We start from the raw sequence: 15,413 nt of genomic DNA on the forward strand, positions 1-15,413 counted from the left end.
ATGTATGAGAGGGTGTGTTCCAAGCGCAATAAAAATTATCAAGATAAGACTATGAAAATGCAATCAAAATAATTCCCCCCCCCCCCCCCACACCAATCATTGATGGTGTTTGTTTTAAAAAGTTACTTGAAATATAAATATAAAATTCATAAATAGCCCTCATCTAACACCTTAAGGTCTTAGTGGGAATGGTTCTCTATATGGTATCAGAGCTCTGGTTTGCGGGAAGTCTCGAGTTCGAGCCCTTGCCACCCCCCAATATTCTCACACTTTAAAATGAACACGAAGACAATTTATACCCCAAATTTAAAATGAACACGAAGGCAATTTATACCCCGAAGATGAGCGCCCGTGATCCACTTTTCAACCCAAAAAAATGGGATTTCGACCCAAAAAAATGGGATTTCGAGTGAGGGAGAGTGTTGAAATATAAGTATAAGATAAATAAAGAGGTCTCCTCTGACACCTTAAGGATGTGGTCATGTGGAGAACCATTCCATCTAAAACCTTAAGGTGTTAGATGAGCCCTCTTTATGGATCTTATACTTATATTTCAACAGAAGGCATGTGAAGAGTATCATCTATCAAAATTGACTTGAATAATACAGTTTATAATTCTCTCAACCAAAGTTAATTTGAAAAGAGCTGGAGTGCGATGATTGAAATGCCTGTATAACACAGTAATGCCCGGTTACATAGTTTTGTTTTAATGTGAAGGATCGTTGGGTGCTAATATATGTGAAAGATTTTTTTGGGGTGGAATGTCAACCACACAACAACTAAGTTGGAGCATGATTTTTTTTTTTTATAGTTATTTGAATTCCAACAATATATCAGAGCAATTTTTACAACAATATGAGGATAAAGTTACAAGTAAAGTAAAACATCCCAAGTCCACAACTGGATGCATACCGGACCCAACAACCCGCCACAGGTCGGCCCAAAAGTGCTAACAATTTGGTATACATTAGTTATTTGCTTGTGCTTATAAAGGTCCAAATACTCATGAGGATAAAGTTACAAGTAAAGTAAAACATCCCAAGCCCACAACTGGATGCATACCGGACCCAACAACCCGTCACAGGTCGGCCCAAAAGTGCTAGCAATTTGGTATACATTAGTTATTTGCTTGTGCTTATAAAGGTCCAAATACTCTTTTATCTAACCGATGTGGGATGTTACAAACACCCCTTCTTATATGCTCGACGTCCTCGTCGAGCGCACAATCAAACTCGAAACCCGGGCAGTGCCTTGGCACTTCCGGCCGGGTAGAGCTCTGATACCATTTATAACATCCCAAGCCCACAACTGGATGAATACCGGAACCAACAAACCACCACAGGTCGGCCCAAAAATGCTAGCAATTTGGTATACATTAGTTATTTGCTTGTGCTCGTAAAGGTCCAAATACTTTTTTATCTAACCGATGTGGGATGTTACACGAAGTGGTAAATCAAAATCTAATGAAAGAAAAGTTTTATTTTGAAACGTTTCTCGTCGAAACTAATGATTCAAAATATAAAATTGATGAAAATTCTAAGTTCGGAGAAAAGAAACGGCATGTAAATTTTGGCCAGAGATTTTTTTTCTAATTAAAAGATCCTACATCAAAAACTTGTGTTAGATTTTTTTTTAGTTGATCTAATAACCCAATTTTGTTTCAAATGTACATAAATGAGTAAGATAATTTTTTTTTCAATATATAGATGTAATTAGGACAACAAACAAATCAAGTTGTTTTCTTAAAATCTGATTCGGCTTAATTTTATTTCAAGATTGAGTTTGAACAATTAAATTTGTTTAGTGAATCTTTTTAATTGAGTTTTATAAATATTAATCTAAAAAAAGATGAAGACATAAGCATACAAGACTTTTATATATCTTATAATGTAATAGAAATAAAAATATTAATTAAATACAATATATGATGTTATATATGCTTTGTGTATGTATAAGCAACTTAAAGGTAAATCATTTACAACTTTTTGATTATAGAACAATTATTTTGTGAAAAATTCAAATTACTTTCTCTAAATTAAATTATACAAATAATTAATTCGATAACTCTAATTTACGAACAATAAACTTTTAATTTGTAAATTTATTTTGTACTTGAAGTGTTACGAACCTTCTCCGAATTATTATTTTATTGCTTAAAGTGAAAAATAAAGGGAATTTTACATTTCTTCAGAATTTCGAGGTGAGAGTTTTCACAATGTATTGATGGAAATTACATTTATAGCCTATAAATTACTCGGATCGTGTACACTTTGAAAACTAAAAAATCGTTTCTCAGTTCTCTGGATTCATCCAAAAATGGGATCGATAGACACTCCCAACAACGCCGACAACGACTCCGCTCATCCCGCCGACAACCACCGCCACCTCGCCGGAGAATCAACGGACTTCGTCGTAACTCAGCCGGAAAATGAATCGTACAGAAAGCGAAAATCGAGCATGCTACCGCTCGAGGTCGGCACTCGCGTGTTGTGCCGGTGGAGAGACTCCAAGCATCATCCCGTTAAAGTCATCGAACGACGTCGTGTACCCTCTGGCGGTCCTAATGACTACGAGTACTATGTTCACTACACTGAATGTGAGTTTTTGTATTGTAATTTATATTATATGAACTGTGTTAGGGTTAGGGTTTGAATTATTTCTTATGAAATATAAGCAGACGTTTGTGGTTAATTGAGATTGTCTAGGCTTGTTTTGTTTTATTTTTTTAATCGATTTGAGGGGTGTTGCTATTTTGAAGAGTCTAGCTGATTTAGGAGAGTAGCTGTGTAGGTTGAATGTGGAGATGAGCTACTAATCTTAAATCCGGAGTGACGAGATAGTATAGGGTCATGAATAGAATGCGAGTTTACATAATAAACAGCATGTTGTATTAAAATACCACTGATCCTGCGTGTTACCTGTGCTTTCTATGTGTTGAAGGTAGTTTCTACCCAACCAATGTCTTCTAAAATGTTAGGGATATGCAAAAATGCAGAAACTACTTTACCTTTGTGAAGTTTGGCTCATGTCTGATTGTGAGATTTCAGAGAGAAGGGTCTAGTGAGGCACCCATTGATGGTGTCTCATTTTCTTAGGAACTAACAATATAAGTGTTTCTGTTTCTTAGTCATGTATCATTTTCTATGTTCTTCGTCCCAAAGCTTTGAAGAATTGAGGCAATTAATGCATATGCACTCAAAAAATTGAATATTGGTTTTGATATACAGGTATTGCATTTGCGCAACTTCCATTAAGTTGAAATTTGGACATTTGTGTTCTTGCTAATTTTCTACCATTGACGTTGCCAGATTATATCTTGGCTTTTATTTAATTTGATGCTCCAGTGTTTTTGGTGCATTTCCTGAGGAATTTAGTTCTCATTGAGTCATGGCAGATCTCAGTAGTGTTTTAATCATTTAATGTCTTGGTGTTTGACGGTTTCCCACAGTCAACAGAAGGCTTGATGAATGGGTGAAGCTTGAGCAGCTCGATCTTAAATCAGTGGAGACGGTTGTAGATGAAAAGGTGGAGGACAAGGTAATATTTGTGTAACTTTATTCCCTTAAACTTCTTATATACTATTTACAGTTCTGCATTGCCTCCCCAAGTGTTTTCAATTTTTTTTTTTTTTTTTAAATTCATGTTTGCATTGTTCATCCATCTCTGAGAAATCAATATTATATAGTGGGATGCATCTCCTGTTTCGTGATGTGTCTAATTGTGTTTGTTGCATGTCAAAGTCATTCTGGTTGCATATTCCTCTGTTGATAGGAAATCTTGTGCTTGTGGTTTTCAGGTCACATCCTTAAAAATGACTCGCCACCAGAAACGCAAAATTGATGAGACACATGTGGAGGTGTGGTACTTATTGCAACATGGATACTTTATTGTGTCAGATATCTGTTTTTTGTTTTTAGAATGGCTAATATTATTGCTGATGTCAGTTTCCATCACAGTGGGAAACCTTAACTGGAGATGGAAAATATGATTGTTGATGAGTAACTATATATGAGTCAAGGGGTTAATGTCTGTAATATAGTATAGTGTCTTATATTAAGTCTCAAAAGGACTATAACCACTGTATACTTCGTCGCCGACCTCTTTGAATTGAGTTGACAACTGGAAAAGGGTAAAGAGGGAGCACAAGCTTTGCCTTTTTTCACTGATGAGGCTGCTCCCCATATGATTATGTGTCCATTCCCTTGATAATAATACATACCCTATGATTGCCCTTCAGTGCACTATGCTCTTTATGATGAAGTTTGTCTGATTTTCTCGTCCTTGATTACAAGTTCAGTAAACATGTCATGTAATACAATGGTGCCTCTAAATCTATAAGACTACAAACAAGGCGTCATGTATATTCTAAATTAACTTTTTACCCTATCAAAATGTATACAATAAAAAATTACTAGAAAATGTACTATTGGCTTGGGACTAGTGGTTAAACCTCATCCTTAAGTCTAAAGTTGTAGTATGTAGATTTAAACTTCAGCAGATGCAAAGTGACGTGTGTGTGAAAGTTCAGTTGGCCTAAAAATTAGAAGTTGGTATGAAAAATTTTATGTAGATACCCTCAGGTGTTGATGTAGCTGTAGGAAATTCGAGCTTTATATTTGTGTAAGTATTAATAAACGAGCAGATATTTGGGGCATTTTGGTTTAATTTACGGATTTCTGCGAATATCCACATCTTAATTAATTTTTGTAGGCAAAAAGTAAAGAGGTGAAAATTTTGCTTTTTGCATCTCCTGCTCTTAGCATCCCCTCCCTTTAGTAAATCAGATTTGTTCTCAATTATCTTATCATAGATGATGTTCCCTGAAGGGATTGTTCCAATTTAATGTATTAATTACTAAGAAACAGCCAATATGTTGTGTTAGTTATTAAATTATTGGAGGCATTTACATATTCTTACAGCTGGGTTGGAGATAATTTCGGGCAATCTATGAGTTTGAATTATATGTCTTCACAATATATAGGGCCATGAGGAGCTTGATGCTGCCAGCTTGCGCGAACATGAAGAATTTACGAAAGTTAAAAATATTGCAACCATAGAGCTGGGAAGATATGAGATTGAGACGTGGTACTTCTCCCCTTTCCCACCAGAATACAACGACTCTTTGAAACTGTACTTCTGTGAATTTTGTCTTAATTTCATGAAGCGACCAGAACAACTTCAGAGGCATATGGTGAGTTTTGGGCCATACATCTCATTTCACATACATTGCCTTTTAAAAAGTGTGTTCTTATATATTTTTGGAAGTGCTATTTCTAATTTGTTTCATATAATAGCTGCACCACATATAAAATATACAAATAATGTTTTTCCCTGCCTTTTTTAAAATTTGAAAACTTTTCCAGTTGCTTGTTCTTGCAAAAGATAATTGTTTCTGTATACAAGTACTTCCTAATCCTCTCCTTTAGCTTTTTGGGGCTTCGAACCACGATTGCCAATGAGCATCGAGAATCTAACCTAGGGCTCTGTCATTTAAAATTTATTGATATTGTCTAAAGGCTTTAAATACTGTGACAATGTTGGATAATAATGTGTACAAGCTGGATTCAGCAGACCTCTGACATGTGTTGATTATTATTAATCATGTAATTGCTGGTCTAGCAAGAAATTGCAGGCCCGAGGCCTGAAAGTTTGGGTGTCATCACTTTTCTGGTCTATTTACTAATTACAATCCTTTTCTTCTTAGTACCTCTTCTAGCACTATGTGGTGCCATTTGCTATCAAATGAGCAAGGTAATGACCGTTTAGGGGATTGAAATCTGAAAAGCCCTTGTGCTACTTGTGAATGGTCTTGTCTTGGGAGTTCCTTTTTATTCTTCTTTTATTCCCAAGTTTCTCTCTGCTTTTGGTTTTAATAGCTTTACCAATTAGGAAATATATAGATACTAGTGTCGAGGTTGACTGGAGTTGTTGATAAAAGTAAATAAACATTCAATTTTTACATTTTATGTTTTGGTGCCCTCCCTTTAGTGTTACAATACAAAGGAAAATACAGCTCAGTACTCGATATAGTGATATGCGATTGGTTTATATCTATTCACCCGTTTCCTACATTAATTATTTTCTGGAGCCACTTGGAACTCTGATGTTGATTTCTTTTTGTGTTGAAAGAGTTTAGGGCATACTATGCTTGCACTATAACATGGACCAATATATCCATATAATGAAAGCTCTTGATCAAACTATTTATAGTCTCATTTGGGGTCATGTCAGCCTTTGACTCCCTGTTAAATCAGAGCAATTGTTTTGTTTATCTCCAAATACTTGAGACAACAGAGATAGAATTACCCAATACGCTGCTCTCTCTTTCAGTTTGTTCAATTTCCTCATGTTGTTTGACTTATATATAAAGTCGTCGTTGGGATTGAGGGAACCCTCCAAGTAGGTGCTTAGGTGGTATCAATCACCTAACCTATGTATATACATTTTGATGTGTTGATTATTTAGCATGGTTGCTGCATAACAAATATTAGTTAAAGAATCAGATCTTGTAAAAGAAATTAGCATTGTAAAAAGCCTATGTCAAAGTGGATTTGACCAAAAAAGAGATTCGGATGTTGATTATTGCTTTTCTGTGCAGAAAAAATGTGATCTCAAACATCCCCCTGGTGATGAGATATACCGCAGTGGCACATTGTCAATGTTTGAGGTATGTTTGCATCTTTAGTTAGTCTGCAAATTCCTTTACCTCTTGGTGTCTGTCTCATGTGAGTATAGTCTCATCGTTTGGAACTTGTAATTACATAGATTACTGCCAATTCATCTTTCTTCACTCTTGAATGATGCTACACTTGAGACTTTCGTTATGATATTGATTCTAGAGCCACATTGTCCCAAGTTTAATAACTTGTATATTTGGCCTGGCCTTGTATTTTTAAATATTACTGTTCAATGGATCTATTCTAAACGATTACTTATAGACAGGTACTCTTTATCTTTTTGTTTGTTTAGCTATCTGACATTTGACATGTTTTATAGGTAGATGGGAAAAAGAATAAGGTTTACGGGCAGAATCTTTGTTATCTGGCAAAACTGTTTCTTGATCACAAAACACTATATTATGATGTTGATCTGTTCCTGTTCTATGTGCTGTGTGAATGTGACGATAGAGGATGCCACATGGTTGGATACTTTTCAAAGGTATTTTTTAATTACTCAATAATCTTATTAAATTTTATGCTGTTCACTAGGGTTGGTATATCTTCCATACAAGGTGGCATGTTGTTGAGATGATTTTATGTTGTTGTTTTAATGGATAATTACATCGTTTTCTATAGTTGATGTGTATTATTGGGATCTAAATTATAAAAATTGAATTCAGTATCGTGAAATTTAAGGTATATCAACTCAAAAGAAATTCAGAAAGGGTACAAAAAAATATCTAGGTATTCTGTCTCGCAAATACTTTATTGATCAGCGCTCTAGGGCCAGCTGATTAGTACCATTGCAGGAGCTAAAGTTCCCTTTGTAATCAAGTCTGTGGAGTGTGGAGGCCTAGGGCCTGACAGAGCATAGAAGGATATTCAGAATTGCTGTTCTTATTAATTTATCTTGAAGGACGTTTCTATAGTTGGAATAACTTGGTAATAACAGAAGAGTTCTTCATCAGTTCATCATATTGGCTACAATTTGACATCACTATGCTTCCATTTTCTGAAGCCTCTTTGTGCAAGTTTATTGCTTCACTTTTATATCTGTGATGATTCTGTTATTACTGTGAATATGCGATGCAGTACTGAGTCTACTGACGTCAATCTGAGATCCCTGATTTCTTTGTACTGTAAATGTTCTGGTGATGCAGGAAAAGCACTCGGAGGAGTCCTACAATCTAGCATGTATTCTAACGCTTCCTCCCTATCAGAGAAAGGGTTATGGGAAATTCCTGATTGCGTTTTGTAAGACTTCGGACTCTTATATTATGTCATTGTTAAATTCCTAATGTAGTCATCTGATACCATGAAATATTAATATTTTAGCTGAAACTGGACCCTTCTCCTAGATCCTAGACGAGTATTATTGAAATGTTGGTTCAGTTCTCTTACAAATTTAAGGGTTTACTGAAACAATTAGTATCACTCGATTGCAAAGCTTAAAAGTAGATATAAACTCATCCAGAAGAAATATTGTTCTATCCACATGTGAATTATCCCCTAAGCCTGATTATTTGATCAAGATTACAAATTTGATCATCAGCAACTAGCTGGGACTGGGAGGGAGGGTAATTCTAGTTCAACTTATGCATTTAGTTCCTTTAGGGTAGTGATATATGCACACATTAAAGTGTTAGTTGGACACCCTCTCTTAATTTGACACAATATATTGTTCTCTAATTTCACTTTTGTTTTCATCCATTAATTATTAATTAAATAGTTAATATTTATATAAATATATTTTGATACCTGAACAATTATCGTATAAATGAAATATAACAATCGAAATAACATTTACTAGCATCATACACATTTTTCTGTCAGGGTCACATACGGCTTTATATAATCATATTTTTATAGGTCAACATTGAATAAAAAATAAATATTTTTAAGAATTTAAAAAGTATATAGATAAGCATATATAAAATAATACAATATAATTAAGTTGTATATATAAATTCACATATGATTTAAAGAATAGTATAACTAAACTATAAGAATTATAAAGTAGAATCATGCCATATAAGTTGAAATATATAATATAACATTTTAAAAAAATATATGTAATGTACTATATTAGGAGCAAACATTATTAAATATTATTATTTATATAAAATTCAGTTATATGATATAGACATTTTTATAGATAACATATGTTAAGAGAGGTGTTGCATTTTTATAATATATTGCTAATAGCTGTAAATAATATGCCCTCAGTCCCGTTGATTAGTATACTTTTGGGAGAAAGTGTTTGGCATGCATTTTAAGGCTCTTATAAAAATATAGTTTCATTAAATTATTTTATTTTCTTTTTCTTCTATATTAAAATTTAATGTTTAAATTTTTATTCGGATTTTTTTTTTGAAAATAAGTTATGGAACTATATTTTATTGAAGTCCTAGAATATGTGCCAAGCAATGCAAAAAAGTTGTATATAAATGAGTGGGACGCAAGGAGTTTATATTATAATTTTATATAGTATAATTAACGAATTAACGAATTCTTTGTATATGTTTATTGATAATGTCTATTTTAAGTATAGACCAAATTTGCATCGATATAATTATTATTATAATAAACAATAGTAAATTTTTTACAAGATTGTTGAAATTTAAACCAAGCATATAATACTAATTGGTATAAACAAAAATAACAGATCAGAACCAAAATAGAAAGAGGGGGTATTGTATTCAAATAATGAAATAGGGTGTGCAACTATCACTTTAGGGTCTGCAAAGATCACATTCCCTTCTTTAGCACGAAGATACCAGCGTGCCAAATAGTATCAGGTTATAATTAATTTGTATGGTTGTTTTGATGTTGTAGCATTCTGTAAAAGCTTAAAACTTGTTAGTCTTCACCGTTTTGTGTTTGGCAAAGTGCTGATCACTGTGATAGGTTTCTTTTTCTAGTTTATTATGCCCATAAAATTGTCATGAAGGTTCTATAACTTGAACTATTCTATAAGTTGATATACGGGTGGCAGAGGTATTCAACTATTACTAATGCTTATTATATGATTCCTATTGTGGTTATGTTGATGTTCCTTATAAGTGAATATTGTAGCTAAGCTCTTAATAAATCTGGCACAGCTTATGAGCTTTCAAAGAAAGAGGGGAAAGTTGGCACACCCGAAAGACCCCTGTCTGACTTGGGACTGCTGAGTTATCGTGGATACTGGACTCGTGTTCTCTTAGATATTCTAAAGAAGCACAAGGGTAACATATCTATCAAGGTATATCTGAGCTTACACAAATACACTTCAGAAGATATTTTCCAGCCATATCTAACTTTCCGATTACTTGATTTTTTTTAACTAGAAATTATTATTACATGTGAGAATTGAGATGGATGTTTGCAACAGTCATCAATAGTGTATAGGCAGATACGCACATTCTGCAGACTGAAATTTCATTGAAGTAGTAGTTGGGAAACTCATAAAATAGGCTAAAAGAGGCAATCCAAGGATATCTCAGTAATACTAGTAGAAAAAGTTGTGTAAATTACATATTTACAATTAGAAACGATACAGCTTCAAATTAAGAAACAGCAAGTATGAATCTCTTAATGTTAACCCCTGAAAGACGGGAAGTATGCTAATTCTAATCTATTAAAACCCTATTGTTGGAATTTGCTCCTTGATAGGCTTTAGCTGCTGCTTGTATTGGTATCAACAAAGTCTGAGGGTTGCGTAGGAGCTGGCCTGGATCGTAACTTAAGTTATTATGTTGATAGATTTATGTATTTCTTTTGTGGCAATACCATGTTTTTTCCTGTGATAACAAGTCATTAACATGTTGGGGGATGGTAATGTTAGGATGATCAACTTCGGAGTTTGCCATATTTTTTGTCTTCTAGGAGGTTTGTGCTGTTTTTTGACACCTGAAATAGACCAAGTTGGGCTTATATCCCTATTTACCTTAAATTATTTTTATGGCCTTTTTGGACAAGGTCTCTGCTGGTTTGACCCTTGCTGAGCAAGGCACAGCTTGAACCATAATGTTTGTAATTTGTATATTATCAAATGGTGTGAAATAACATGACGTATCTGGCTGCTGTGCGTAGACTCTAGTTTTTTAGTTGGTAGTTTTGCACTTTTGTGTATATTCTGCAGCTCTTAGTTTTATTGGTACCGTGTCTGCAGGAACTTAGTGATATGACAGCAATCAAGGCAGAGGATATTCTGACCACCCTTCAGAGCTTAGAATTGATTCAGTATCGAAAGGGGCAGCATGTTATCTGTGCAGATCCAAAGGTCTTGGATCGTCACCTGAAAGCTGCAGGGCGTGGTGGCCTTGAGGTCGATGTCAGTAAACTGATATGGACTCCTTACAAAGAACAAGGTTGAGATAATACAAGCTTAATGTCTAGTGTCAGTCTACCTTGACTCTTGACCCTTACATGTATAGATGAATATTTGCAGTTTAGGTTATTGAAGAGAGAGCCACTATGTTATATAATTCTGTCGTCTCTCGCAGAACAGTCTTTGTAACTGATGTAGATTATATAATTGTGCCAACTTTTCATGTGTGTTAATGACATTTACCTCTTTCATTAGATTTTACAGGCAGGTTATAGTTGTAATATACCTTTTAAGGACTGTAGTCTGGTCGGAAGAGTACATGATAACAGTTATGATTTCATATATTGGAAGACATTTTGCAACTAAAAAGGGACGGAGTGAATACTTGTCTAGATCACCCTCTTTTCCGGAGTGTATTGTACGAAATTGTAGTGTTTTGTGACCACCAAATTTATGGGCCCCGTGCTCTTTGTGTTTTCCGAAACTACACCCATGAACTTCATCTATCAATTTAGGGGTCTTCGTTGTCTCTTTCAATTTGTAGGTGGAAAAATTCAAGCGGCGAGACAATTTGGAAACTAGAATAAGTTCAATTGGAAATTAGAATAGTTCGTACTTGCCCTTTGTCCAGGGTATGGCTGATGCGGACTTGATCATAACTGAATCGGGCCCTTTGTCTAGGGTATGGCTGATGCGGACTTGATCATAACTGAATCAACTTGGTCGTGAAAAAGTGCAACAAAAAACAAAAGGCCGATATGGGTTTTTATAAGTGTCACTGGTTTGTAGTTCAAATGCAATGGCTCCATAGCAACGAGCAAGCACAAGACTAATTAACTACACACAAATGTATTGTAATTTGTACCACCTCCCTTGTATATATATCAAAACTTAGAATTAAGCTTTTCAACGCTTTTTTCTCGTTAGACATATATTACTGACCGAAATATTGATCCAAAATTTGATATGGATCCAGTCTGGGACAACATTCGGAAAAGATGCTAGTCAATGTAAAACGTATGTGCCGGTGTCTGTGCACCTTGAATATTTGACTTGTTAAATAGATTCAATACATATCGCTTTTCAGAAGACAATACTGTTTAACGTGTTAATTGCCCGGACAAGACGATGACAGCTTACACTTGGTAGGTCTTTCTTGGTGTGCCGTTATTCTATAATTGTACATCATTACGCCAAACCAGAATTTTGAAAAATTTCATTACCACAATATTAGAGAGTAAATACTTCTTTATCGCAGTAATCATATAGTGACTAACCACAGGGGTTACAGAAAAGCCCAACATATATAAAAACAGAAAGTTTCATTTTGATTCGTGGTTAAAAAATCTTACCAATCACTTGACGACGGAATCAGGATTACGAGAGATTTGTAACTTCATATTTTTATTAAATTTCGAAGACTTGAGCATAGGCCTAACCCAGTACGATTCCGTTACTAGTTGTCTACGTCCTCTTCCTAAGTTTTAAAGATAATCATTTGAAATAATCCAGAGCAATTTCCATTATAATTACCTTGACATAAATTTATACATGCACAACTAGGCTAAGGTTGAGCTGATGTTCGAATTGAGTAAGCACATTGAAATGTCGGAATTTGAATATTTGCAAGTCCATCTCCTCTGGATCTTCTTTTCCACAGACTCACCGCTTCGCTATCACAAGCCTGAGGTACTCTCTTGATCACCGGCAAAGGAGGATCCAGCTCGGCCAAGTTTAGTACCGGAACAACCGCAGCACATGAATTATTGTCACGCACATTTTTATCATGATCACCGAACTTTGTGCATAATTGCCTTCTTCTTCTTTGATCAATCAATATGGGCTGATTACATTTAGCACTACTGTTTCGACTCCTTCCGGGCACTATTTTGTGGTGGGGTTTGACGGTGGAGGCTGTGGAAGAGGGGGTGAGGTGGTGGTGTTTGACTTGGCCCATGCAGCTGACTCTCGGAGAAGAAGGGTCATCTTTTTTGGGACAGAGAGTTCTTGGACGGTGTGCTATCGTGTCTTTCACTGAAACTCTGCATAGTATTGGGAGGAATGTTTTGTTGGCAGAGGATGAAGAGGCTGCAGGGTTTCCATTTCTGTGATGATACAAGGTCTTGTGATTTCGATGATGATGATTTTCGGTGTATGTTCCTGTTCCCATTTCTGCGTATATAACTCTGTTTTCTGATGCTTCTTTGTAATCTCTCTGACTCTGTCTGCTCTGCTACACTTCTTGCGCTTGATATGTGTATATATATACCAGAGAGAGAGAGAGATTTGAGAGAGAGTGGATGTTGGGAGAGATTTTACAGAATGAGGATGTTGGGAGCATGGGAGGTTAAAAGAAGAGAAAGGAGGAGGTGTTGAGCTTTAATAATTTGTGGAAGAATGAATGAAGGTGTACTACACATGGAGTTGGAGTGGGGGGAGATATAGAATTTTTGGATGGTTTGGTATTTTAATTGAAATATCAATGTAACTGCTTAGCTTAGTCACAAATAATGAAATAAGGTATAATGGAATGATTGGGATTTCAGGATGTGGATGTACCTTCTAGTATATAGTATAATATTAGTTTGTTCTGTTTAGATAATTATACAAGTTGACGGAGAACTCCTCTGTGTGAGTTTAACATTAGGCTTTAAAGAATTTAAATTGAAAAATGTTTAAAATAATTCAAAATTAAAAATAGTTTGAAAATTATTTGAAACTAAAAATTAATTTGAGATATTTTTTTTTGTAATTTAATTTTTAATTTTATTAAAATTTATTCAAAAGTTATAAATTATTTTATAAATTATTATATTTTTATAATTTTTTTTTTATATTTTTATAATTTATAATCATTCATAAGTCAAAATTAACTAAACAGATAATTTAAATTTTTAATTAATCACATTAAATTATGTTGAATAATAAATTTATTATTTTAAATTCAGACAAATGAACTCGTAGTCAACTGATGAGCCAAGGATCACCCGGAGTTGGGGGTCTTGTTCATTTCAACAAGAATAAAACATGTTAAAGCCAGAAAAACAGGATAAAAGTTTCAAAGCTTGCATGGCTCCAATTCTGTTTTATGCACAAAGGTCTCCCCATTTTTGATATCTTATAAGCTACACTCTACTTATAGCATGCTTTGAACCAACTACAAGATATTTGGACTCCGTAAAATTAACTAATGTTTTCTATTAAAAATATAATACTGGCTACCAGATAACAGTAATTCTACTCCAAAGTTATATTGTTAAAAAGATTCACGGCACTTTTAATGTAACAATGTAATTTATTATATTTTTAATTTCAATAAATTTAGAAGTATGATACTATTAGAAAATATGTTTTAATCTATCTAAAAATGATAACATTCAGTTATATAAAGAATCGAAAATTAAATTTTATTTTCTGATCAAAATTTCATATTTTTAATTAAACAATCAAATAGGACCTGTATATGTTGCCTCATTTCTGACTTTCTTGCAAACTCTCTGGACTGTCAGCTGCTTGTTAATTTTTCCCTGTCAGGATCAGCTACTTGTTTACTTTGACTAAACTTTTCTTGTAAGGAGGGCGTTGGATATTGGTAATCATATTCAGAATTTATTCACATAATTTCGACTTCGTGTCAAATTCTTTTGTATTGCTGTTTCAGACGATATTAGCATTTTTTGCTAAAAGTTACTCCCTGTCCCGGTGAGTAGTATACAATTATACATATAGGGAGTGGCGCGGTAGTTAAGAAAAAGTGTAATTTAGTAATAAAAAGAGCTATTAACCAAAAAACCCAACCAACTTGTCATTCTTTTGCTAAAAAGCCTTTTAACTTTTCTTTTCACTAACAACCCCAGTGAACTTTATTCAAATCATATAAAACAATACAAAATAAACCATGGCTAAAATATACCAATCTGACTTGTCTAAGTATCTTTCCATAATTCACATCTTTTTATACATTTATGCGTTAAATAGTGCCTATTCATTAATAATATTAATAATATTAATAGTTATAATATTTTAATTTCATAAACCCATATTATATAGAAGGTATAACGGTTTTCATATCTCTGTCATAAACTAATGGGGTTATATGTTTTACGTAATCACAGAAGATGTGTGAAGAGCTCAGCAAATGAATGTTATTCCTAAGCTCCATTTAATCAAAATTACGTAATAAAAAATATAGTGTCCTCCATTTTTATTTTAGTTTATTCTTGTAGTTGGGGGGATTATTTGCCAAATTCAGACTTGGCTCTGCTTCTTTTGTGTGAGCAGCTTTGGAGAGGGCGTTTCTCTAATTTTATTTGGCTTGAATAAAAAATTTATTTATTTATTTATTTTTAATTTACTATTTTTTGATTAATTGTAATCATGTTGTCGCATAAGATATGTGATGATTAATGATTATAGTTAGTTCAGGTCGGTTATAAGTAACT

General features: G+C 34.0%; 1 protein-coding gene across 1 annotated transcript; it reads left to right on the plus strand.

Moving 5' to 3' along the window:
• Positions 1–2,252: 2,252 nt before the first annotated feature.
• On the plus strand, positions 2,253–11,227 carry LOC108219454 (histone acetyltransferase of the MYST family 1). Its single transcript, XM_017392920.2, has 9 exons — positions 2,253–2,596; positions 3,449–3,537; positions 3,797–3,856; positions 4,982–5,191; positions 6,599–6,667; positions 6,997–7,158; positions 7,820–7,913; positions 9,761–9,903; positions 10,813–11,227. Exons 1-9 carry the CDS (start codon positions 2,317–2,319, stop codon positions 11,014–11,016), a joined length of 1,311 nt encoding a protein of 436 aa, XP_017248409.1. The 5' UTR covers positions 2,253–2,316; the 3' UTR covers positions 11,017–11,227.
• The last annotated feature ends 4,186 nt before the right edge of the window (positions 11,228–15,413 follow it).

This window comes from Daucus carota, chromosome 4 (assembly GCF_001625215.2).
Source record: "Daucus carota subsp. sativus chromosome 4, DH1 v3.0, whole genome shotgun sequence".
Taxonomy (NCBI): domain Eukaryota; kingdom Viridiplantae; phylum Streptophyta; class Magnoliopsida; order Apiales; family Apiaceae; genus Daucus; species Daucus carota.

Excerpts from the sequence above, each read along its gene's own strand:
- LOC108219454 (XM_017392920.2), top strand. The coding sequence starts at position 2,317 with ATGGGATCGATAGACACTCCCAACAACGCCGACAACGACTCCGCTCAT. Across the intron at positions 6,668-6,996 it reads GCACATTGTCAATGTTTGAG|GTAGATGGGAAAAAGAATAA; the intron begins GTATGTTTGCAT and ends CATGTTTTATAG. Across the intron at positions 7,914-9,760 it reads GAAATTCCTGATTGCGTTTT|CTTATGAGCTTTCAAAGAAA; the intron begins GTAAGACTTCGG and ends AATCTGGCACAG.